General features: G+C 31.8%; 5 protein-coding genes, 1 long non-coding RNA gene and 2 pseudogenes across 7 annotated transcripts; 5 read left to right on the forward strand and 3 right to left on the reverse strand.

Annotated features, from left to right (window-relative positions):
- Positions 1-2,923: 2,923 nt before the first annotated feature.
- Positions 2,924-3,956, reverse strand: LOC108810710 (germin-like protein subfamily 2 member 3). The gene is made up of 2 exons (XM_018582802.1): positions 3,816-3,956; positions 2,924-3,610 (listed from the first exon to the last, which is right to left on the reverse strand). Exons 1-2 carry the CDS (start codon positions 3,922-3,924, stop codon positions 3,063-3,065), a joined length of 657 nt encoding a protein of 218 aa, XP_018438304.1. The 5' UTR covers positions 3,925-3,956; the 3' UTR covers positions 2,924-3,062.
- A 4,194-nt stretch (positions 3,957-8,150) lies between these two features.
- On the forward strand, positions 8,151-8,826 carry LOC108811140 (heavy metal-associated isoprenylated plant protein 43-like; annotated as a pseudogene).
- Positions 8,827-9,321: 495 nt separating this feature from the next.
- On the reverse strand, positions 9,322-10,842 carry LOC108811842 (uncharacterized). The gene is made up of 6 exons (XR_001943387.2): positions 10,708-10,842; positions 10,404-10,571; positions 10,078-10,325; positions 9,807-10,007; positions 9,565-9,644; positions 9,322-9,460 (listed from the first exon to the last, which is right to left on the reverse strand). It is a non-coding gene; the product is annotated as an uncharacterized LOC108811842 (long non-coding RNA).
- Positions 9,430-11,174, forward strand: LOC108811841 (uncharacterized; annotated as a pseudogene).
- Positions 11,175-14,016: 2,842 nt separating this feature from the next.
- LOC108813155 (hydrophobic protein RCI2B) lies at positions 14,017-16,610 on the forward strand. Of its 2 annotated transcripts, XR_008935954.1 has the most exons (4): positions 14,017-14,241; positions 14,339-14,460; positions 15,922-16,044; positions 16,427-16,610. XR_008935954.1 is itself a non-coding variant. In XM_018585623.2 (3 exons), exons 1-2 carry the CDS (start codon positions 14,161-14,163, stop codon positions 14,423-14,425), a joined length of 168 nt encoding a protein of 55 aa, XP_018441125.1. In that variant the 5' UTR covers positions 14,039-14,160; the 3' UTR covers positions 14,426-14,460; positions 14,973-15,119. The 2 variants fall into 2 exon arrangements, 1 of the variants encoding a protein (XP_018441125.1); XM_018585623.2 differs by lacking the exons at positions 15,922-16,044; positions 16,427-16,610 and adding an exon at positions 14,973-15,119 and having other exon boundaries at positions 14,039-14,241.
- On the forward strand, positions 15,267-16,610 carry LOC108813156 (hydrophobic protein RCI2B). Its single transcript, XM_018585624.2, has 3 exons — positions 15,267-15,796; positions 15,922-16,044; positions 16,427-16,610. The coding sequence occupies exons 1-2, from the start codon at positions 15,716-15,718 to the stop codon at positions 16,003-16,005; spliced, it is 165 nt and encodes a 54-aa protein (XP_018441126.1). The 5' UTR covers positions 15,267-15,715; the 3' UTR covers positions 16,006-16,044; positions 16,427-16,610.
- A 1,856-nt stretch (positions 16,611-18,466) lies between these two features.
- LOC130496800 (uncharacterized) lies at positions 18,467-19,263 on the reverse strand. Its single transcript, XM_056989278.1, has 2 exons — positions 18,918-19,263; positions 18,467-18,818 (listed from the first exon to the last, which is right to left on the reverse strand). The coding sequence occupies exons 1-2, from the start codon at positions 19,080-19,082 to the stop codon at positions 18,552-18,554; spliced, it is 432 nt and encodes a 143-aa protein (XP_056845258.1). The 5' UTR covers positions 19,083-19,263; the 3' UTR covers positions 18,467-18,551.
- A 2,637-nt stretch (positions 19,264-21,900) lies between these two features.
- Positions 21,901-23,467, forward strand: LOC108813153 (agamous-like MADS-box protein AGL80). The gene is made up of 2 exons (XM_018585622.2): positions 21,901-23,068; positions 23,143-23,467. The coding sequence occupies exons 1-2, from the start codon at positions 21,944-21,946 to the stop codon at positions 23,263-23,265; spliced, it is 1,248 nt and encodes a 415-aa protein (XP_018441124.1). The 5' UTR covers positions 21,901-21,943; the 3' UTR covers positions 23,266-23,467.
- The last annotated feature ends 1,488 nt before the right edge of the window (positions 23,468-24,955 follow it).

Consider the following 24,955-nt stretch of genomic DNA (forward strand, 5'->3'; position numbering starts at 1 on the left):
AAAATTTAGAATGCAGTTAGATATTTTAAAAAAATAAAAGAGTATTAACCCAGTATATAGGGAACCTAAAACTCAATATTTGTGTAGTGTTTAACCCACGGATTTTGAAAAAAATTCAAAAATATGAAAATCTGGTTTTAGTGTATAGTCTCTTAGAAAACTTATATAAGATGATGGTCAAAGAAGTTTAAAACCTTTGTTGTCTCCGTTTCTCTAGAAAATAAAGATTTAATAATGCTAATTCCATTAATCTAGGCAATATATGAAATTTTACCAAACTAAATATTAAAAAATAGAATGATTCCAATATACCATGAAAGATAGTTTAGAATAAATTAATTTAAATGTCGAATGTGGTTTAAATTTTTTTAAACAAAAGTAAAGAGTATAAACTTCAGTATATAGAGCATTTACCGAAAACTCATTATTTTAAAAGGGGTTAACCCATGGATTTTGGAAAAATTCCGAAAATATAAAAATCTGGTTTTAGTGTATTGTTTCATCGAGAACTAACATAAGATGATGGTCAAAGAGTTTAGAACCTCTGTTGTCTTCGTTTCTCTAGATAATGAAGATTTTATAATGGTAATTCCACTATTCTAGGCAACATATAAAATTTTACCAAACTAAATATTAAAAAATTAGAATGATTCATATATACCATGAAAATAGTGTAGAATAAATTAATTCAAATATCGAATGTAGTTTGAAAATTTTAAACAAAAGTGAAGAGTATAAACTTCAGTATATAGAGCATTTACCAAAACTAATTATTTTAAAATAATTATTTTAAAATAGATTAACCCACGGATTTTGAAAAAAAGTTCAAAATATAAAAATCTGGTTTTAGTATATTGTTTCATCGAGAACTAACATATATAAGATGATGGTCAAAGAGTTTAGAACCTCTCTTGTCTTCGTTTCTCTAGATAATGAATATTTTATAATGCTAATTCCACTAATCTAGTCAGTATATGAAATTATAGTAAACTAAATATTAAAAAATTAGAATCATTCCTATATACCATGAAAAATAGTTTAGGATATATTAATTCAAATGTCGAATGTGGTTTGAAAATTTTAAACAAAAGTGAAGAGTATAAACTTCAGTATATAGAGCATTTACCGAAAACTCAATATTTTAGAAGGGGTTAACCCACGTATTTTGGAAAAAACTTCAAAATATGTATAGTGTATAGTTTCAGTGTATAGTTTCATCGAGCACTAACATAATATGATGGTCAAATAGTTTAGAACCTCTATTGTCTCTGTTTCTCTAGATATGGAGATTTTATAATGCTAATTCCACTAATCTAGTCAGTATATGAAATTATAGTAAACTAAATATTAAAAAATTAGAATGATTCATATATACCATGAAAGATAGTTTATAATACATTAATTCAAATGTAGAATGTGGTTTGAAATTTTTAAACAGTAAGTGAAGAGTATAAACTTCAGTATATAGAACATTTACCGAAAATTCAATATTTTTGGAGGGGTTAACCCACGGATTTTAGAAAAAAAATTCAAAAATAAGAAAATCAGGTTTTAGTGTATAGTTTCATCGAGCATGAACATAATATGATGGTCAAAGAGTTTAGAACCTCTGTTGTTTATGTTTCTCTAGATAATGAAGATTTTATAATGCTAATTCCAATAATCTAGGCAGAATATGAAACTTTAGTAAACTAAATATTAAAAAAATAGAATGATTCTTATATATCATGAAATATAGTTTATAATACATTAATTCAAATGTAGAATGTGGTTTTAAATTTTTAAACTAAAGTGAAGAGTATAAACTTCAATATATATAGCATTTACCGAAAACTCAATATATTTGAAAGGGTTAACCCACAGATTTTGGAAAAATTTCAAAAATATGAAAATCTGGTTCTAGTGTATTGTTTCATCGAGAACTAACATAAGATGATGGTCAAAGAGTTTAGAATCTCTGTTGTCTCCATTTCTCTAGATAATGAAAATTTAATAATGGTAATTCCACTATTCTATGCAGTATATGAAATTTTACCAAACTAAATATTAAAAATTAGAATGATTCCTATATACCATGAAATATAGTTTATAATACATTAATTCAAATGTATAATGTGGTTTGAAATTTTTAAACTAAAGTGAAGAGCATAAACTTCAGTATATATATTATTTACTGAAAACTCATTACTTTGGAAGGGGTTAACCCACAGATTTTGAAAAAAAAATCAAAAATATGAAAATCTGGTTTTAGTGTATAATTTCATCGAGTACTGACATAAGATGATGGTCAAAGAGTTTACAACATCTGTTGTCTCTGTTTCTCTAGATAATGAAGATTTTATAATGCTAATTTCACTAATCTAGTCAGTATATGAAATTATAGTAAACTAAATATTAAAAAATTAGAATGATTCCTATATACCATGAAATATAGTTTATAATACATTAATTCGTAGAATGTGGTTTGAAATTTTTAAATAAAAAGAAAGAGTATAAACTTTAGTATATAGAGCATTTACCAAAAACTCATTATTTTAGAAGGGGTTAACCCACGGATTTTGAAAAAAATTCAAAAATATGAAAATCTGGTTTTAGTGTATAGTTTCATCGATCACTAACATAAGATGATGGTCAAAGAGTTTAGAACCTTTGTAGTCTCCGTTTCTTTTGATAATGAAGATTTTATAATGCTAATTCCACTAATCTAAGCGGTATATGAAATTTTAGTTAACTAAATATTAAAAAATTTGAATTATTACTATATACCATGAAAGATAGCTTAGAATACATTAATTCAAATGTAGAATGTGGTTTGAAATTCTTAAACTGAAGTGAAGATGATAAAATTCAGTATATAGAATATTTACCGAAAACTCAATATTTTTAAAGGGACTAACCCAAGGATTTTGGAAAATTTTCGAAATGTTGAAACCAATATTATTATAATGAATGGGCCAACATTGTTAAAAAATATTTACAAGCACTTTTTTAGTAGTTTACATTTTTATGTTCATTATTTGTCTATGATTGTTGCATTTATGGGTATGCTCTGAAACCTATATTTATTTCTTGGCTGGGAATTTACCCTTAACCTTCTGAACCTCCTGTGGTTCTAAATAGAACGCCTTGGCAAGCAAGTCATCAGGAATCGGAGGGTTAGCACCAAACAGAGTCGGTCCAACACCTTGAGCTCCCGAATTCTGACTATCGAAAGCAGCGAGCACGGAAGCAGGAGCATTGTTAGGGTTCTGCTGGAAATGGAGGAGAGCTCTGGGGAACACAAAGACGTCTCCTTTGTTGATGTGTCTGGAGATGAGTTTTCCAGTGGTTGTCAAGAATCCGACAAAGAGACGTCCTTCGAGGACGAATATGGCTTCTGAAGCTCTGGGGTGAAGATGTGGCGGGTTGAGTCCGCCTGGTGCGTAGTCGACCCGAGACATGGAGACACCCAAAGTGTTGAGGCCAGGGATTTTCTCAACGTTGCCACTTGTAACGGCTGAGCCCAATGTGGTGTTGGTGGTGGATGCACCATTGGCTAAGCCTGTGTAGTAGAAGTCCTCTGGTGTTACTTGTGCTGGGTCTTTGCAAGGGTATCCGTTGACTTTCTCACCTAATAAAACACATGATTAAAGTCAACGATAACAAAACTATAATGTTGTAAGAAAAAATTGTGATTCCAGTTCATATATATATATACATGCTTAACTAATAAGAAAACTCTAAAAAGATATATCCTCTTCATTGTCAGAAAGGCATAAATCTTCTTTTTCGGAATATAAATGTTAGATCAAAAGAAAGAAAGAGAGGTTTAAAACCCTTGAGATCAGCAACACAAAAATCTTGGAGCATGTTTGATTCGGCAAAGGCCGTGTGGGCGGCCACGAGCAAGGTGGTAACAAAAAGATGGATTATGGAAGTTGCCATTGTTGGTTGTTGTCGATAAATATTATTGTTGAAGTTATGAAAAACCTTTTACCTTGTTCCTCAATTTATATATTTGTGTCAAGAAGAGATAGCCAATGGAGAAACCAATGGAGAATAGTAAACATACTGGGGAACATAGGGTTGTTAATTTTAAACTTCTGCCATAATTAGGTTTAGGGGTTTTGATCGTTGGTTAATATCTAATCTATTAATTTAGGGTTCTATTTTTATCTACTATTAACAAGTCATAGTAGGACCACTTAAAGAATTAGTCAATATGACATATTTGATTATTTGTATTAACAATAAACCAACTATAAATATATTAACAATAAACCAACTTTAAATTTGATTTTTTTAATTATAATAAAATCTGTTGAGAAAGAATCTAACAAAATCTTAGTTTAAAATTTAAATATTTTTTTTATAAATAACACATAAATATATTTCGAAATTAGTAATATAATATTATTATAAGTAAATTTAACTAAAACTTATTATAAAAAAGAAAATAAAAAATTCTTTATACTAACTTTTTATAGATTCTATGATATATTCCGTATTATATAAAAATAGAAGTGCTATATGAATTAAATATTAAAAATATATTAAATAGGTAAATTAACAAAAAAAAATTATTTTATTTTTTAACTTAAATAAATTATAGATCATCATTATAATGGATTAAACTTCGAAAACTATATAATACTTTTATATTAAAATAAATGTATTAACATAAGTTAAAATTTTATATTTACAGCCATACATTATCTTTTTATTTATTTTGAAACTATTAGCAATATATTGCTTAAAATGTTTATATACAAAAATATAATAGTATATAATAACCTTTAGTTCATATACTATTTAAAAATATGTTATTAGTAAAATATGAAATTTCAGTAATTCATTTAAAATATTAGTGACAAAAATCAAATTTTAATTATAAATTTTATTTTATTTTAATTGTAACAAAATTTGTTGATAAAAGAATTAAAAATATCACCAAAAATTCAAATATTTTATAAATAATACAGTAATGTAGTACCAAAACAAATTCAAAATTCATGTATTATTCCAAACTCAAATAGTTGTGTAATTTTCCAAAGTTGTCTCGAAAAAATATATTATTTTGAAAATAAATATTCAAACTCAAAATGATAATATTTCAAATTTTACAAAAGACAAAATCATGGATAATAAAGATTAACTTTTTGAAATGTACCTGAAAAAAACTAACTATATATGTTGTAAAAATTTAAGTAACCTAATGTTTTGACGTCTTAATTTAAAAAAAAAAATAGAACTAAATATCATAACATCCAAAACAAATATCCTATATAATAAATTTAATAAAATAGTATGATAGATACTACTATGTATAAAGTTTACTAAAACAATAGGATTATATTATTTAAAATAAATAAATCCCGTAAAATACTAAAATGAGATATGTTAAAGTATATTTTCTTAAACACAACATGTAAATATAATTATTTTAGTCATATTTATTTTCTATAATATAAATAAATAAAATTTAAAAATGTATTATATGCAAAATGTTTAAATTAAAGAAAACAACATAATTTGAATGGGGTTCTCTATTTGAGTATTTCATATTTTTATTTTATTTTACCTAACTCGAAAATATATTAGTAAGTAATAAAAATCAATAACAAAGTAAATTTTTTTAGAAAAACCATTATAAACAATAATATGATATAGTAATACAATATATAACACTAAAATAGAAATTATATATTTAAAACATTTTTAATAATATAAAAAATATTTAAAAAATATAAATATATCCGCACGAACGTGCGGGTTAAAATCTAGTTTGGTAATTAAAGGGAGCTTTGACACACATAAAAACATGTCCAAACTCTAATAATATCACCAAACTGGAAATGATTGAAAGAAGGACAATGATTTTGGCTGCTTATCTAAACTATTAAAACTGAAGTACATTTTGTACTTAACCCTGAGTTTTCCTCAATATTTACTATTCTATGCCACTGGGTTATGCACAGTCGTTTTTAACTTAACAAACCTGCCTTATACATTAACGTGTACTTCAATTTAATTTTGTCCCGCATGTTTCACTTAAAACCGAGTTAAACATGACTTGGTATAATTTTGAGCCGTTATTTACCACTACCTATATATGACTCGGTTTAATTTTGTTTAAAAAATAAAACAAACATGTTTCAATAGAAATCAAAACAAACATGTTCCTCTGAATTATTATCCAACATTTTGTATATACATAGTTCGGTTCACCACACTAAAAATTATGTAAATACGTAACCATGGAAATACGAATGCCTCGGTTTTGTTTGGTCAGCAGAAATTAAAAAAAAATGTTTCCATACAAAATATGTCTCGGTTAAATGTTGATCTGCAGAATCAAAACCAATATATCATTAGATATTATCGGTGCACTAAATCAAAACCAATTGAACTTCTTTGCTTCTTAAGATTGATAATATTCCTAAAAAGTCGATACTATTATAAGAGTATCATTTTTAAAAAATCCATTTATGTAAGGTTGTTATACCCTTTCTTTTTTAGTCTAACCTATTATATATAATATGACCAAATATTGTAACTATCCCTTTTTATAGCAACTTATTACTATTTATTGGCTTTAGATGTTATAATAAAAACCGTTGACATATAATCTTTTAAATATGAAAGTTTGGTATAAACCATTCTTTATATTACCAATGTTTCTATAAAATGTTTGTATCGAATATTGTTGGTGTAAAATTAATATAAATCAACACAACACACCATAAGACTGTAGAATCCAAAAAAAGACCAAACACACAAAAATACCAAAACACAAAAAATATTAGAATCCAAAAATATTAAAATACCAAAATGATCCAACATTTTACCTGAAATATGATACGAAAAACCGAAAAATACCCAAATTTTTTTTCCGAATACCCAAAACAGTTTTAAGAAAAAATTAAAATTTTACTCGAAACCCAAAACTAAAATCGAAAACTTTAACCCAAAACTTAAAATGTATTTGTAACACCAGTAACATATTTAAATATCCAAATATACTTAATATGTACAAAACATTTCGATCAGGTATCAAGTAGGACTTTGACTCTCTAAAAGAGATCCGCGGGTCCAGAAAATTGAATATGTATTTTACTCTAGACCCGGACCCAAACCACACATATATTTCCAAGTCGATTTCAGTTTGGTTTTAGGAGTTTGGTAAAATGTTCATGTTTAAAAAAAAGTTACATAAGAGTATACATACAAAATTTTAAATAAACTATTTCATAAAATATATAATTTTAAATAAATTTTCTTCTTCGATATAATATGAGTTTATAACATAAAAATGTACAACAATTTCAAAATACTATATATATTCTGGATGTTTTTATATACATTAAATCTAAAATAATAATATATATAAGTATGTAAATCTATTTCAAATACATTAGGGTATTCAAAATATTTCAGTTCGATCAAATTCGGTTTAAGTTCTCTAAATACAAAGTTTTGAATAATTTAGATATTTAATCAATTTCGGTTCGGGTTGGATACTTCTTTTTGGATTGGGACCGGTTTAATTTTTTGGTTTCGGTTTTTTTGTCCAACTTTGATATTGACATTAAAAACAAATAACAACATATTATATAAAAATATATACCCGCACGGGCGTGCGGGTCAAAATCTAGTTGGTTATAAAACTCGAGAGGTTTTGTTTAGTTCAGTCAAATCCAAACCGGTCCTTCTGTTTTGATAACCAAACCGGAAGGCATGATTTAATTTCTACCTAAATAAATCAGAAACCGGCTAAAGGTGAACCAAAAATTGAATATATCTATCCATGCATTTTCATGATTATAAGATATCTAATATAAAACTTATTCGGGGGTCAAGTACGGGGTCAAGTACGTACAAATTAGAATAGAATATGTGACTAATATATTCATAAGTTTTTGTATAATGAAACAAATTCATTCCTCAACCAACTAAGCAATTTATTCACAATATATGTATAAACATGCATCCAAGCACGTAGATACTGCAATCTCTTTGATTATTTAATACTGATCATAGACAACCTCAATTGCTTCAAAACAATTCCAATCTGTCATCTCTTGTCTTCACAAGTTTCCAATAACTTCTTCTCTTCTTTCTCTATTCTCCAAAACTCCACTAATCCAGTTTTCATTTTTGGCTAATCCATCATGACTGTGAAGGTAAACATCCTATTATACCAGTTTTCTCAAACCTAATATGGAATGTTTCCAGTTTGTTGTTATTAGTCTCTATGTGGTTTTGAGCAGAAAGTTGAGATCAAGGTGAATGTAAACTGTGGGAAATGTAATAGCGAATCTTGGAAGCAGTCACAGTGATAGAAGGTTCTGAAAAGAAAATCTTAAAGCAATCAGTTCTCTAACATATATCCTACTACTGAAACATGAGAGTTGATGCAGGTGTGAATCATATATCATTAGATGAGGAGAAAAACATACTTACCGTGGTGGGAACAATGGATCCGGTCTGCGTTGCATCACGGCTAAAGAAAATTAAACAGAAACCTGTAATCATCAGCGTTGGGCCACCACCAAAACCTCCAGAACCGCCAAAGCCTCCAGAGCCACCAAAGCCTCCAGCAGAGCCTGGGCCACCAAAGCCTCCTCCACCACCACCACCTGAAAAACCAAAGCCTGTATGCAACTGCAAGCCTATGTCTCCGTACTGCGCAAGTTGCGATGTTGTGTCTGTTACTACCTATGAAAGTGGAAGCGGCTGCACGATTCTTTGAGTCTTTGTATTTATTTAACTTAGTTACTGCTAATTTTACCATAGCTTTCATGTCAAGTCCTGAAACCTATATTAGTCAAGACTAGTTTCTTTCTCTATAGTGCTATTTTTTTTTATAAGATATGTATATTTCTTGTTGTTTCCCTATCCCTTGTTGTGATTAGTAGCTCCTTTGATGCTTAGTCTCATAAACTCCAAATCTCAATGGAGAAATGTATGATTGATTGTGCTTCTCTGGAAAACATAATAAAACCTAAAAAAACTTTTTTTTTTTGCTCATAAGAGTTTAAATGCAATCACAGAGAAATGATTCCTTTTCTGTTTTTTTTTCTTTCTTTGCGTTGCAAGTAGTTGATCTGTATATGTATATTGTCAACATTGTTCCCACAAAGAATTCATATAAATAATCAAATACAAATAATGTATAAGAATAAACAATAAAACAGTAAAGGATAGAGAAAGTGAATAGAGTAGAGAATATCCAGAGTGTGTTGACACTTGACACCCTGGTTCAAGGCTTCTAGGGTGAGAGACAGCTAACCAGTGTTCCCCACTTTGTGTGATTCTATGTATCATTTCCTTTTTTAAGTTCTTTCAGCCAAACTAACTTCTTCATCAACTCTGACATATAATCATCTGAATTTTTGAAGTGAGCCCTGTCCACTACTTTTTATTCTCCTTCCTTCTGAATCTTCTTTCATGGCTTCAGATTCTCAGACCGCAACTGCAACTACACCCGATAAGGTAAGCTGGCTCATAAATTCTCCCTCTGTCCCCTCAGAAAGTCTTATTACATATGTTTATACTCATATATGTTGTGTATCTATTTTGTACCTTTCGAAGTGATGCTTTTAAGCGTGATAGATAGATTTTCTGCATCCTGTTTTGGTTCTTGTTAGATCCTTATGCTTTCACTGTGACAGAGTCTAATATTCATACGTATGCTCTATTTTTTTTTTATCAACACGTATGCTCTCATATAAGAATAGTCTTTCTCAGTATATAAATATACTGCAGCTATGATTGTTTTGTGTGTTTTCTATTTAAGAAAGAATATTAAAAGAGTTTTTTTTTACCTTATACAGCCAATGGAGAACAAGGTGAATGAAGAAGCTAAGTTGATGGAAAAAATATTGTTTTGCAAGAAACTGAGGTTGTGGTGAAAGATAAACCGGTTTCAGATTTAAACCTGACGGTTATAAAGGAGGAGCAAAGTGACCAAACTCCTGTTGATGAACCGGAGAAAGAATCACCTGCAGTTGTGGAAGTAGAGGAATCTACAGAGAAGGGGGAAAATGAAAATGGTGAGAAGGAGGTAGCTGAGCAAGTGGGAATTAAAGAACCAACCATTGTGAAAGAGGGTGTTGATGAGGAGAAAGCAGAAGAGAAGCAAATAGTGGAGAGTGTTGTTGAAGAAGACAATAAGGATATGGAGGAGACAAATGTTGTTGATGTTTTGGAATCAACAGATGAAGCAGGAAGCAAACAGGTGGAAGCAGTTGATGTTCAGCTTGTTGGAGAAGTACCTTCAGAGACTGTAGAAGACAAAAGCAAAGATGTTGAGGTTCTTGAAGTCACGCCAAAGCCAGAGGCTTCTGAAATCGTAGAGACTCCGGTTGAGAAAGCAAATACATTACCACAAGAAGTTGAAGTAGTAAAGGCAGAAGAAACACCTGAATCAACAGAACAAGAACAAGCTAAGGTTGAGACTGAAGAAGACGTTTCATCTCCTCCTGATGTCATTGAGAAGACCATTACCGAAGAGAAACATGTACTGGAAGAACCACCAAAGAATGAACAAGAAGAAGCAAGCGAAGCCAAAGATGTAGTAACCAAACTACCTACAGAAGATGAGAACATCACGGAAGATATTAAAACACCTGGAGCAGAAAGCAAGAGCGAGGATGACTTGAAAGAAACTGATTCAGAAACAAGAGAGAAGGAAACTGAAGGAAACAAACAAGAGGAATCAGTTACAGATAAAATATCAGAGGTTGTTGAAGAGAGCGATGAGCTGAAACGAGAAGCAGAAGTCACAACCAAAGAAGTTGCTGTCAACAAGCAAAAACATTCAAACAGTATTATGTCAAAGGTGAAGCAATCCCTTGTTAAGGCAAAGAAAGCGATCATTGGTAAATCTCCAAGCTCTAAGACTATCACAACTGAAGAAACCAAAGTCAAGTGATAAAAAAGTTATGGGTTTCTTAAATTTTTTCAAGGTTTTTTACTTTATTTTGCTTCGTGTGAGGGGAAAAAAAAACAGAACATTTTTTTTTCTTTTTTTTTAAACAGAACATTCTTTTGCTTTGTGTTTATGGCTTCGTGTGAAACTTATATCTGTAAACCTAAAAAGCTTTGGCTTTGTGTTTATGGATGTGTGTTGAGAAATTTCTTCAAATTATTATTGCCATGGACGTAATTTTCGTCTCAAATTCATAATTAGCGATGGGCCATAGTGGCCTTTTATGGGCCTTAATGGGCTTATATTGTATTCCAAACAACGTTCAGTATAATTGGTGTACAGAATGGATCAACATACCAACCGGTTAAGCTTAAGACCTATGTCGGCAGGATCGAATCTGTTCGGAATGATAAAAGAACTAAAAGTTTCAACTCTCAAGAAGCAGATACTACCACTTATTTTATAACAAGAAAAAGATGACATAACCACCTTTGATTAGGACATGATATATATAAAGTAAGAAACACTTTTAATATGTGTGGTGTCAATTCGATGCCACGGTTATGCGTTGGTGTCGGCCATAATAATTTAATAATTAAGAGGATAAATGGCCATTTTTTGTGAAGATCTGTTGAGTGTCAAGAAAGCGACTTTAGGAAGAGAAAACATATGCTATTATGCTGGCAGACGAAGCCAGAGTAGAATGATCTTGAAATATCATTATTTTGTAACTTTCTTGATTTGCTCCAAGGAGTATTTCATGACAGCTAAATTTTGCTGTCATTAACATATATAAATTGTTGATTGGTTAGCTAATCAACTATTTGGGATATGCCATACGTCGGGAATCACAATTTTATCATTCGTCAAAGTTTATAACTTTTTAGTTTTGGTTAAGAATACTTAATTATACCTGGTTATTGAAACGCAGACCGACCAATAGGTCTATATTCATACTAAATACGATATCCAAACCAGCCATGCATCTACTTTGATGATGCAAATGCAATACAGTGAATACAGACTTGAGAAATGAACACACAGAGGGTAAACATGGACTTGCCACGTGAGAGGACGGCCAGATAATGTGTTGACAGACCTGAAGGCATGTGAGTGTTCAACGTGTCATGTTACTGTGCTAAAGCTGTGAGAGTTAATATGTAGCCACAACTCTCGCCGAACTCCACGGCGGAGATTGTCCCGGCCCACATTCCTATTCCGACAACAAATTGGTTTTTGAATAGTATTATGGTTTCAAAACATACATATATATACCTGCTGTTACGCCATTTAACTTCCTTTTTTGTAACTTTTTTTTTTTTTGTAACTACCATTTAACTTCCTGCCAAGTGCCATGAAATTTAGTCAAATCTAAGCCTAGTCTAGTGACAAACAATTGTTCTTTTTGTCAAAAGATAAAAAGAATTAGCAGAAACATATAATCAATTTGTTTCAGAATAGATAATGTTTTAGGAAGTAAGTGATATTTCAAAATAGATAATATTTTCATATTTCAATGTGAACTTTATTAAAAACTATGTAACCAATAATATTTTATATACACTATATTTTGTAATTGATTAAATAATTTTAAATTAATATTTATCATATTTCTAAAAATAAAAACGAATTTCTTAATAATTTGCATTGTCCTAAAACTTTCAGTATCTTAGAACAGAAGAAGTATGTTTTTTTTTCTTGGTTTTAACCTAGGATTTTTATAAAGTGGCATTTTTGTATATGAATACCTTTTAAATTGAGATTTAGCCACCAATAGATAAATTGAGATTTCGAGTTAGACTTGGGCCTGAGGCCATTTTCATATTTAATCATTTAGTGCCAAAAAAAAAAAGATAAATGTTTCCGTACAGATAAATTAAATCTAAACTCTGCATATCACTCATATCCGGATACCAAATTTATGAAAATGTAAATCACAAATAGCTTCTATTAAAATATTAGTGTAGAAATTAATTACCGATCTCATTCAACTTCAAGAAATAACAAAAGCAGTATAAACGCTACATTAATCGGATAGTATCACCAGGCTGGAAACCTAATTAAAGCAATTAAAGGCCATATTTTTTTGGGGTAAAATTAGAGGCCATATTTCAGCAACTTTCAACTAACAACATAATGGGTTTATCAGGTTAGATCGACGCCAAAACCTAGTCGAAGTTATATTCGTGCACGTATCTATATCTATGGCCATCAAGTTAAGCATTTCCACATCACCTTCAATTTATATAAAGGATATAAAAAAATTCCTATAATTTTGTCTTAAGTGCCCAAGAAATTAGTTTATTAACCACATGACATGTTAACCTCAAATCCATAGTGTGACTCATTCCTAGTACTTGCAGGAAAATTTTATTTAAACAACTAATTTAAGAGCCTATAAGTTAATTAAATAATTAATTTAAGAGTTATTATTCACTTAATTTGTTTGAAATAGATTGTTGGGAATTCTACTTTTATTTCATTTTTATACCAATTTTCATGTTTACTTATATTAGAAGATATTTTCACAAATATCTAAAATATAAAATTTCATTAAAAGAAAAAGACACATCTACCCTTATTTTACAACTACTTATTTTATAACTATATAAATATAAATAATTATTTAAATTAAAAGAAAGTTTTTTTTAGTTTTTGAATTATACGTTTTTAAATTTGAACTTTTATAAAAAAAATTCGAGTTCTTTTTCCAAAACTTTCTTTTCGTATTTTTAAAAAATTTACAAATGAATTTTGAAACTATTTTAAATTTTAGGTATTTATTTATTTATTTTAAAATTGTAAACCATATCTTGTAAAATTCTATCCTTCAAGTATAAATTAATTAATTTAAAAGATATAAATGTATATTAATATTTTTAACTAAATATAAATGTGATTAAATATATATGAAAATTATATCAAGAACATGGTAGTTTAAACAATTTCTCTAAATTGTTAGATACACTCTATTACTCTCAAAAGAAGAAAAAAAGAAACAAATAAATTATTGGGCATTAAGGTTTGGAAAAATGGAAAAAAGAAAAGAGAGTTTATTACCCCTAAAGAAAATGGCCATAATACAGAGTGGACACCACGTGCTTGGCTCATATAATATTCTGAAGTCAGGTCTATATATAACCAGACGATAACAAGGAGATTCAAGAGTCCAGAATCATCAAGAGAAGTTATATTTTAATTTAGTTTTTAAACATAAATAATTTCTTACAAATTCAAAGAGCTTGAAAATGAGTACAGCCACTTTCGTAGAGATCCTTCTGGCTATCCTCTTGCCTCCTCTCGGCGTCTTTCTCAAATTTGGCTTAAAGGTACATTTTATCTTCAATTCGACTACTGTGTTATGTTTAATCTTATAAAACTCGTATTTTAAATTTTGAGATTTTTTTTAATTTTTCTGTTTTGCAGGTTGAGTTTTGGATATGTTTGATCTTGACGCTGTTTGGTTATCTTCCCGGGATCCTTTACGCTCTTTATATCATCACCAAGGACTGATTTTCATCTCATTTGTTTTTCCTCTCGGTCTCCTTGTAAGCTTTCTACGATCTCTCTCACTCGATATAGATTTAATCTAGTTGTATAAACATTCCTGCGTATGTGATGGCTATACAACAAGATTTACATTAGATAAATCATCTTTGATTTAGTGAACTTAGTTAGGTATATGTTTGGTGAACCACGTTTTCTAAGTTATTAAGACTCCCTAACCTTCATTTCAAAAAAAATAAAAATAAATAAAGACTCCCTTTTTTTTTTGAGCAACAATAAAGACTCCCTAACCCCTAATAAAGACTCCCTAACCCTTATCTGTCTTTTAATTTTTAACTAGATAAGAAATTACTAAGAAATTAGTTAGTAAAAAAGATATAAGAAATTAGTGAGATATCGTTACCATTTTCGCAAAACCATCAAATAATAGGATCGAGAAAAAAGAAGGAGTTTTCATTTTTTTATTAAATAATTTCCATGTTCCATTTGAGTTTTTTATATTAATATAAGGAATTTACTGAACAGAATATAATTTTACATTGGTATTGTGTAGGAGGAACAGCTGTTTCGTCGTCGTGATCTCCCATTTGGGACTGCTTCGTAATTTGTTTTATATGCTCTGAGTAATTAATATCATTGTTGTATTTGTATTATTATTTACTTTATGCTAAATATATATGAAGAAGAATTCGTTGGTTTATGTGAGTAACTTGTTTATTTTTTCAAAGATTAAGCAAAAAAATACTTGTTTACTTCGTGGTAAAATGTTAAAAATGTAGTAGAGTAGGTTTGAATTTTGGACCACCACAAAAAAATATTTAAACCCTGCTTTATAAACTCCATTGTCACATGGTTCATCTCATCAAAAGCAAATTTGTATCATAGTTGCTAAACTCACGTGGTCCACGAGAAATACAACACGATCATCACCCCCACCAGTTGTTAGCAACCCCACATGACTACGGTTTCTGTGACGCGCTAGGCAAACTATTCTTTCGCTTTTGGCACTCCTAATGCTAATCAAGTAATCAGTAATTTGGGAGTATTAGGAAACTATTATATCTCGTTTAAGTCCCTTTCGCCCTTGCTAAATCAAAATGAAATAATTCCTCATTTAGCTTAAAGAAAAAGGAAGACGTATACAAACAAAAAAGGTAAGCACCACGTTGCTCATAAATATCTCTATATAGTGTGAGATACATGAAGGAGAGAGTAAAGAAGAAAATACACAAAAACACACGCACGCACTTTGAAGCTTCAATAGTTTTCTCAGCAACTTCTTAACGCTTAAGAAAAATGGGAACAGCTACTTTCATAGATATTCTTCTCGCTATCCTCTTGCCTCCTCTTGGTGTCTTTCTTAGATATGGTTGCGAGGTAATTACTTTTTTTTTTCAAGTTTCTTACAAACGGATTTTACTAGTTACCATATCTTCATCATGGAGTTCTTTTTCAAATATATATATATATTCACAAACATAAAAACTGGAATCTTATTGCAGGTTGAATTTTGGATATGTTTGGTTTTGACGCTTTTTGGGTATCTTCCTGGGATCCTCTACGCCCTTTATGTCCTCACCAAATAAATTACCATCAATCCTCTCTTCTTTTCATTTCATCTCCTTGTAAGCTTGTTCTCTCTACTCTCTTTGTCTCTCCTATATTTTGCATACATGACCATGAAACGAGATTTAAGAAGAGTCATCTTTTTGATATAGTTCGTATTAGTGATTTTTCATCTTTTGATATAGTTTGTATTATTGATTTTTCATTGAAAATCAAGTATATGTTAGGTGGTACTTATCTAACAATATATTGCTATGAAAATGATCATTTTAGGTAAGGTATTGTTAATAGTATTCACTTACTAGTGCTTCGATAAAAACTAAATTGAACTGTAAGGATAGCTTAAAATATATTTTCGGACTTTTCAATATTTTGTTCATTCACAAATATTACAAGTACAATAATTTTTCTGACAAGTTTTCATGTGTTGTTATTATGCAGGAACAACTGTTTCGTCGTGTTTTCCTATCTTTGTGTAACTGTGATTGATTCATCGTTTCTTTAGTCAGGGTTTTATCATTGTTGTGTGTTGCATACCTTTTGTTGATATAAAGAAGAGATCCTTTGTTTTGTGTGAAGAACTTGTTTATTCAAGTTTTTCAAATATATAATAGTTTTTTCTATCGTTTTTCTTGTAACAAGTCTTTTCTATCGTTTCAATAACAAATGCAACATTGATAAAGCATGAAATCATATATATTAACAAAATCAAAGGCAACGTGATGCAATGAGAACTAGCTACAGCACACATAATCATAATAGATGGTGAAGCACACAAAAATATATAAATAGAGCCCAAGCATAAAACAACAACATCATGACGTTATGTATAAGAATTTGAAATTCTAGGCCGAAGCCCCGTACATTCCATATAACGAAGCACAAACCATGTTAAATAAACTCTACTTACGAGAATAAATCTTTCCCTCCGACAATTGAACTGCGATCCTTCAGACGTTAAGTGTAAGGTTGCTTGATCTCTCATTTGTCCAAGCAATCAAATCAAGTCAAGCTTCCAAAAACATTCCCAAAGTAGTTATATCTTCCCTTTGAGCGATGAACAAAACTCAACACTTCTGGTCTAAAGACAACTCCAAATCTACAATCATCCCAAATCTCTCATGATGAGTGTTTAAGACAAATATCCCCTCCAATATTGCTTACTCTTTGAACTGCCATTCTCATTGGCACATCGGGAAAGGAGATTGGGTCGTCTGCTATATCACCCATATCATCTAATTACACTTAGTCCATCCCTCTGTTGTCTAGAATCACCACTACATGCTTCTGTAGACCCATCGGAGTTGGAAATTGATGCAGCGCAAGCTACGATAACACAATGAATCCTATTTAGTCTGAAAATACCTAGGATCAAAGTCTTTTTGATTCGTTGAGAACTCTCGAGTTCTAGCCGTAACAAGAAAATAAAAGAGTTTCAAACCTCTCTTTATAAAATACCAATATCAATAATCTATAATCTGAATACAACTCTAGGCATAAGATGCCTATTTATATAAAAACCAAATAATCTAATAACTATTAAAATCCTTAAGATAATTATAACTAATTAAAATAAATATCAAAACAAATAATAAACTAGATAATTACACTACAAGAAAACACGCTGATACTGAGGGACATTTTCCTCGGTATGTCGTCGGAATACGGTTATTCCGACGACATACCGAGAAAAATGTCCGTCGAAAAAATGTCCTCGAAATTTCATTTTCCCTCGAAATTTCTTCGAAATTTTGTGACGGAATTTCGAGGAACAAGAATTTCGAGGAGATTTAGAGGAGAGGGATTCGTCGAAGTGGTCGTCGATATATATTGAGGAACTTTCCCTCGGTATATACCGAGGATGGTACCGAGGGAAGAGTCCTCCGAAAAATTTCGAGGAACTCGGCTCCACGGAATATTCCGAAGGACAGGTTCCTCGAAAATTTTCGAGGGAAAGCTTCCTCGAAAATTTTCGAGGGACTAAGTTCCTCGGAATTTTCCGAGGAACAGATTTCCTCGAAAATTTTCGAGGAACCATCCCTCGAAATTTTTCGAGGAAAACTTCCCTCGGTATATACCGAGGACGGCTATTCCTCGGAATGTTTGAAAATTGTTTTTTTTTTATATTGAAAAAAAAAAATATTTTTAAAATTTAAATTCGAAAATATAAAATTAAATTTTAAATTTAAAACATATTATATAAATTCAAAGTCATACAAATCAAAATAAAACATTTAGAGTTTTTGAAAGAAATTAAACTACGGGTTTTGGAAGTCCGGGTCTGGCATGGTCGGGAAGTCCACGTTGGCGTTCGGGTTCATGCTCCTCATCATCGCCATCATTTGCTCGTTCAGCTTCCTCTGTGCCTCCCAGCCCGCTTCTTGACTCGCCACCATGGACTCCAGCGCAGATATGCGAGCATCCTTGTCCCTCATCTGACTCAGAAGGACTTCTTCATCAACAAATGAGGGTGGTGCAGAAGCAGACGGAACCAAGTTGGACCGACGAGCCAAACCGAACAAACGGCCCTTCTTCTTTGGAACCGACTGAAAAAAAAGTGTCAAATTTAAATAATATAAAAAATGGATTGAACTTTAAAAAATGAACTTACCGCTTCTACGATTTGGTTGATCCGAACCCGAGGCAAGCCGGTCGATCCCGTCGAATCGTCATCCTCGGTTTGAAGCTGAGACACTTCCTGTTCCATCTGACTGTCGATGAGGGTGACCACATCTCTCACAACACCATCATCAATCTCGCCGGTCTTCTTGTTGGTATACGCCGTCTTTATTAGGCGGAGATGATCAACCGGCTCCCCCTCATTTTCTTCCGCCTTGAAAAAAACATAAATTAAACAAACATTAGTAATTAAAAGAAATGCACAAAAAAATATTAGAATCTTAAATATTATAATAAAAACCGACAAGCTTACCAAGCGATCCCCCAGACTGGCTAAAGATTGAGCACCCAAGTTATGGACGTACATGCCCTTCCCCTTACGGTCGCTCTTGCGGTTGGTGGAGTTGGTGGAAGAAGTTGCTCTCACTTCGTTCTTACTCCAATGCACACCCAACTCCCGCCAGACGACGGAGTCCATACCCTTTGGAACCTTTAAAAAAAAATTGTTAAATAAATAAAAAAATATTTTAATAAATTAAAAAATTGTTTCATAAATAAAAACGAACCTTGTTTATTTCCCACTTCTTCTTCCACGAGTGCATCTGCTTCCCATAGTTGTCCATAACTTTATGGACGAAGTGGTAATAGATAAACAACGTATCATCGGCATGCGTTGTCCATCCAGATAATATACCATATGCTGGAAAATCACTTATTGTCCACATTAGTACTGCCCGCATTTGAAAGTTTTCTTTACACGAAATATCGTATGTTTCAGCACCTTGAGCCCATAGTTGTTGCAACTCATATATTAGTGGCTGAAGAAACACATCAAGTGATCTCTTAGGATGCTCTGGTCCGGGAACGAGAATGGAGAGAAACAAAAACTCTCGTCGCAAGCACAAGTTTGGGGGTAAGTTGTATGGTGTAACAATGACTGGCCATAGAGAATATTGTCTTCCACTCTTCCCATACGGGCTGAAACCATCAGTACATAATCCAAGGTAGACATTTCTTCTCTCATACGCAAAGTCGGGATACTTTGATTGGAAATGTTTCCACGCTTTTGCATCTGAAGGATGTCTAATCTCACCATCTGTTGAGTGCTCCGCATGCCATCTCATTCGTTGCGCTGTGCGTTCTGAAAGATACAACCTCTGCAACCTTTCCGTTAAAGGCAAATACCACATCCTTTTATATGGCACTGGAACTCTTCCACTCGTATCTTTATAACGAGGCTTCCCACAAAATTTGCATGTAGTCCGCTGATCATCCGCCCTCCAATAAATTATGCAGTTATCGCTGCATACATCTATTACCTGATAAGATAAACCAACCCCAGCTACGAGTTTTTGAACCTCGTAGTATGAACCTGGAGCTACATTATCCTCAGGTAGAATACCTTTAACAAAATTAGCTATCGCATCCACACAGTCTTCAGCCAAGTTATAATCTGTTTTAATGCCCATCAGTCTCATAGCAGATGATAAAGTTGAATGACCATCTCTGCAACCTTCGTACAATGGTTGCTTTCTAGCATCCAACATTTCATAAAATCTCCTAGCTTCTACATTGGGTAAATCTTCCCCTCTAAAATGATCATTTATCATCTGCTCAGTACCTACACCATAATCTACATCCGCCCTAATTGGTTCTTCTAATCTAACCGCCGGCTGAGGTTCGCTAGTACTACCAAGTTCATAATCAGTTTCCCCATGATGATACCAAATTTTGTAACTTCGTGTAAACCCACTCAATAATAGATGAGTCCAAACATCCCACTCTTTAATAACTTTTCTATTTTTACAATTAGAGCAAGGACATCTTAACTTACCTGTTTCTGCTTCCGGTTGTTGGCGAGCTACCCTCATGAACTCGATTATACCTTGATTGTATTCTTCCGTAAGCAATCTCGTGTCCGGATCCAAATGAGGTCGATCCATCCAAGAACGAAAATAATTTGAAGAAGACATGTTTTTGTGGAATCAAATTCGTGAGACTAGGAGAGAAGAAGAAAAGAAATGGAGTGAATGAAGAGGAAGAGGGGTGGCTGTATTTATAGATGAAATCCTCCCGGCATACTGAGGAAATTTCGAGGAAATTTCGAGGGAAACAGACATTTCCTCGAAATTTCCTCGAAATAGTTTAAATCCCCCAACGGCTCTCCCAACGGCTCTCTAACGGGTACAAGATGTCGTCGAAATATTAGAAATATCCGTCGGTTTTTTCCGACGACCCGTGTTTCCTCGGTATTCCCTCGAAAAATACCGAGGAAGTTGGTCTTCCTCGAAATTTCCTCAAAAAATAGTGAGGAAATTTCGAGGAAATTCCATTTCTTGGTTTCCTCGGTATTTCCTCGATATTTTGTCAGAAATTTCCGAAGAACTCATTTTCCTTCGGTATTTCCCTCAGAATCAGCGTGTTTTCTTGTAGTGTTAAGATATTGAGAATATATCTAAATATCTCTCTGCATCATAAATACATTCCTTAACATCGTAACCAGCACGGTTTAACATTTTTGTAGCTTCTACTAACATCATGATCAAAGACAAACTCATTAAGAATACGATTATACGAATCTTCCACAACCTTTATAAGATCTAATACGAGTTTGTATGTATCATCAGACTTCCAAAAATACTCTTTTTTTTTTTTGGAACTCGACTTCCAAAAATACTCACATTTCCAATTCATTACTAAATGGTTTCTCATTCATCGATATATTGTTAATTGACGGTATTTCATAATTATTTAATGGTTTTATTAATGTTTAAAAAAATCGGAGTGGACTAGCTAGCTGGTCGAGCCTACTTGATCGGAACCGCTACTGTCGAGTTGTATCAAACAGTTATACATATATATAGACCAAACTAAAACTGAATGTGAAAATAGATACATGATCCAAATCCTTATAAACGTTAACATATAATCCTACATCGTATACAAATATGAAAAGACATTCGCACATCATATTTGTAAAGTTGCGTTTTCACATATAACGTGTGGATAGCCTCTGGTTAGATTTTTTAGATAAGCTTCAACACTTGTCATCTCATTTTATCAATAAATAAACACTTATCTCACCAATATAGTAGTTTGACTTAGCATGAGTAAGCACTAATTAATTGGTATAATTAAATAATTATTTTTATTCAGTTAATGCTAACAATTTAAATCTAAAATTAGCATTTCTAGCTACAATAGCCAGAAAAGTGTGACTATAGACAGCCTGTCGACTCATCACTACTATTAACATAAATCTTTCCACCATATACAAAACGTTATTATATACATATCTAAAAACTGTAAAAACAAAAACAAAAAAAAACTATTGTAGTCATGACGGGGAAGAAGCTAAATCTAGCTTACATTTCCAATGACTCAGTGAGGAAAAGAACACTAAATAAAAGGAAGAAAGGACTTCTGAAGAAACTTGATGAGCTCAAGATTCTCTGTGATGTTGATATGTGTGCGGTCATCTACAGTCCATACAACTCAACACCAGAGGTATGGCCATCAAACTCGGAGGTGCATAAAGTGATGGAGAAGTTCGAGAAGGTACCAGAGGAGGAGCGGACAAAGAGATTGGTTAACCACGAAGAGTATCTCATTCAGGCAATCACAAAAGTCAAAAGTAAGATTCAAAGATTAACTGAAGATAATAATGACAAACTTATGAAAGAGCTCATGTTCGCTCGTCTTAATGAGGACATGGGAGATTTGGCTATAGATGATAGTAATCGTGGTATCTTGTGTGAGTTTATTGATGGATATCTCAGGAAAGTTTATCATCATAGAAACGTAGCTCTAAAAGATCTGCATCTTGAAACCGGTGAATCTTCTTCAATGGCTATGGCCATGGACATGCCACCAATCGCTATGGCTGAAGCGGGCTCTTCCTCTTTCTTCAACTCTCCTCAACAAACCAACGAGTTTCAGCCGCTAGTCACTTTAAACTATGGACCAGAACATATTAGTTCTCATGGAAGTCAGTCTCTGAATGTTCCAACCTTCAACTTTTCTCAACAAACCAATGAAGTGCAGCCTACAATCTCTTCAAACCAGGGGGTAGAACATGTTCATTATCTTGGAAAAAACTTTATGAGTGCACCAATCTTCAATTCTCCTCGACTAACCAATGAGTTGCAACCTCTGGTCACTTCAAACCAGGGACTAGAACATAATAGTTCTCATGGAAGCCAGTTTCTGAATGTCCCAACCTTCAAATTTTCTCAACAAACTAATGAAGTGCAGCCTACAATCTCTTCAAACCAGGGGCTAGAACATGTTTATTCTCTAGGAAACAACTTTATGAATGCACCAATTTTCAATCCTCCTCAACAGACCAACGAGATCCAGCAGCCCATAATCTCTTCGAACCAGGAAGCTAACCATGTTGAGTCTCTCGCAAGTGATCTATTCCCATTTAGCAACCATGGAGTTAATACTCAAGTTATGAATCAGGTTTGTGTTTTATGATTAACATCCATATATTTCAAATCACAATATCAACCACTACGCCTCAATTGTGTGTTTAGGATGAAGTTCACTATCCACTAAATCAACAAGATTGGCACGATGAGGAGATGATGAAACATTCTCAGCAAGCATGTTTTCCTTGGATGGAAGAAAATAACCATTACAATCACCACCAGCTCTAAACCATCTTCATTGATCCGGTGGACGTAAAAGACAGCAATATTTCTATGTTATTTTTTTACCAGTCTTTGATTTGATATGTCTTATCCTTTTTGTTTGTCAGCTTTGAATTTTCTAATTTATGTTTTATCTATCATGTCAGAAATGTTAAGTGGTAAAATATGAGTTCAGAGTGAGACTCTAAAGAGTCATTTGTGTTGTTTATCTTGTGTAGCAAGGTGGCAAAAAATTTGGACATTGATTGCCTTCTATCGTTTTTTTATTTTGGTAACATGCCTTTCTATGTTATTATCCACCATTCTTTGGTGGAGTTTGAATTCGTTTTAATCTAGTGAATGAATGAGTTTAACCAAAGCAGTTCAGTAAAAATAAATCTTCATCCCAGGAACAACAATGTTTGGCAAATTCTTCTAATATATATTGGAATCCGAATTAAGAATTTGTTTATATGGAAACATATATCTATATATACTATATGAATTTTAATAATTGGAATCCGAATTAAGATTTATTTTATATGGAAAAAGGAAACATACATGTCTCCATATAAAAGATATGTTTCCATAAAAAAGATATGTTTACAGATAAAGAAATCTTAATTAGGATTCCAATATATATGAGGAGATAATACTTTATGAATTTTATTCAGATAAGAAAATCATTTGTTTTTTTTTCTGCTAAAATATTATAACCAAGATAAACGGCACTACGGTGAGGATACAACTGCGCTCAATATCGTCAAGAAGCACATTGAATCTAAGCAAGTTTAAGGAGCATTTCGAATATCGAATATTAAATGTTTTTTTTCTTTCATCTAAGAAAATCATTTGTTATACTATTTAAATAAAACCCTGCGATTTCTTAATTTACCAATATTATTAGCCTGAACAAGTAATAAGGCAGCGTCCAGCAAATATTATGAAGTTATCGAAAATAAATTTCATTCTTTCAATAGTCTTATCTTTATATATAACAGATAATTCAAAAAAAAATGTATTGGTTTGAAAAAAGTTATCTGGATACATATCTGTATAAATAAAAGGTGAAGTCAGCAAAAAAAAAAAGATCGATAGAGAATCAATGTTCAAGATCTAAGACATATGAAAAACTAATTTAGACGACCTAACATTATTTCCGACGACCTAACAACTTGTATCCACCAATTTCTAACATTATTTTAACAAAAGTATCTTTTTAAACTTACAATTTAACTCTTACTGTTCTGAGGTAGAGAGTTGTTCAAAAAAAAAAACTATTCTGAGGTAGAGAAAACTATAGTTCAACAAAAATGAAGACCTATAAAACATTTTTTCCTTTATATAAGCTTTTCGAAAATTTATGGTGTCGTTTTTGATTAGAGTTCTGCCACTGATTAAGTTGTCATTTGTTAGTCGTTGGTATTGTTCTCCATGAAAGATTAGTGGGGTTTCAGTTCAGATACCCCAAATTAAAAAAAAAAAATTCATAGCCTCTGTATGTTATACTATGAAATTATAATTGGTTATACACCATGTGGCATAATTAAGCATTATTTCATATAATTATTCGAGGATTTTCATGAACTAATAGCAATAGTTATATTTAAATTTAAATTCAAACTACATGACATCATTATAATCATCCACCGTTAATATAAACAAACTCCTCTCAAAACAAGAGGCAGCAAACAAAAAGAAACATAATACACACATG

Source organism: Raphanus sativus, chromosome 6 (assembly GCF_000801105.2).
Source record: "Raphanus sativus cultivar WK10039 chromosome 6, ASM80110v3, whole genome shotgun sequence".
NCBI lineage: Eukaryota > Viridiplantae > Streptophyta > Magnoliopsida > Brassicales > Brassicaceae > Raphanus > Raphanus sativus.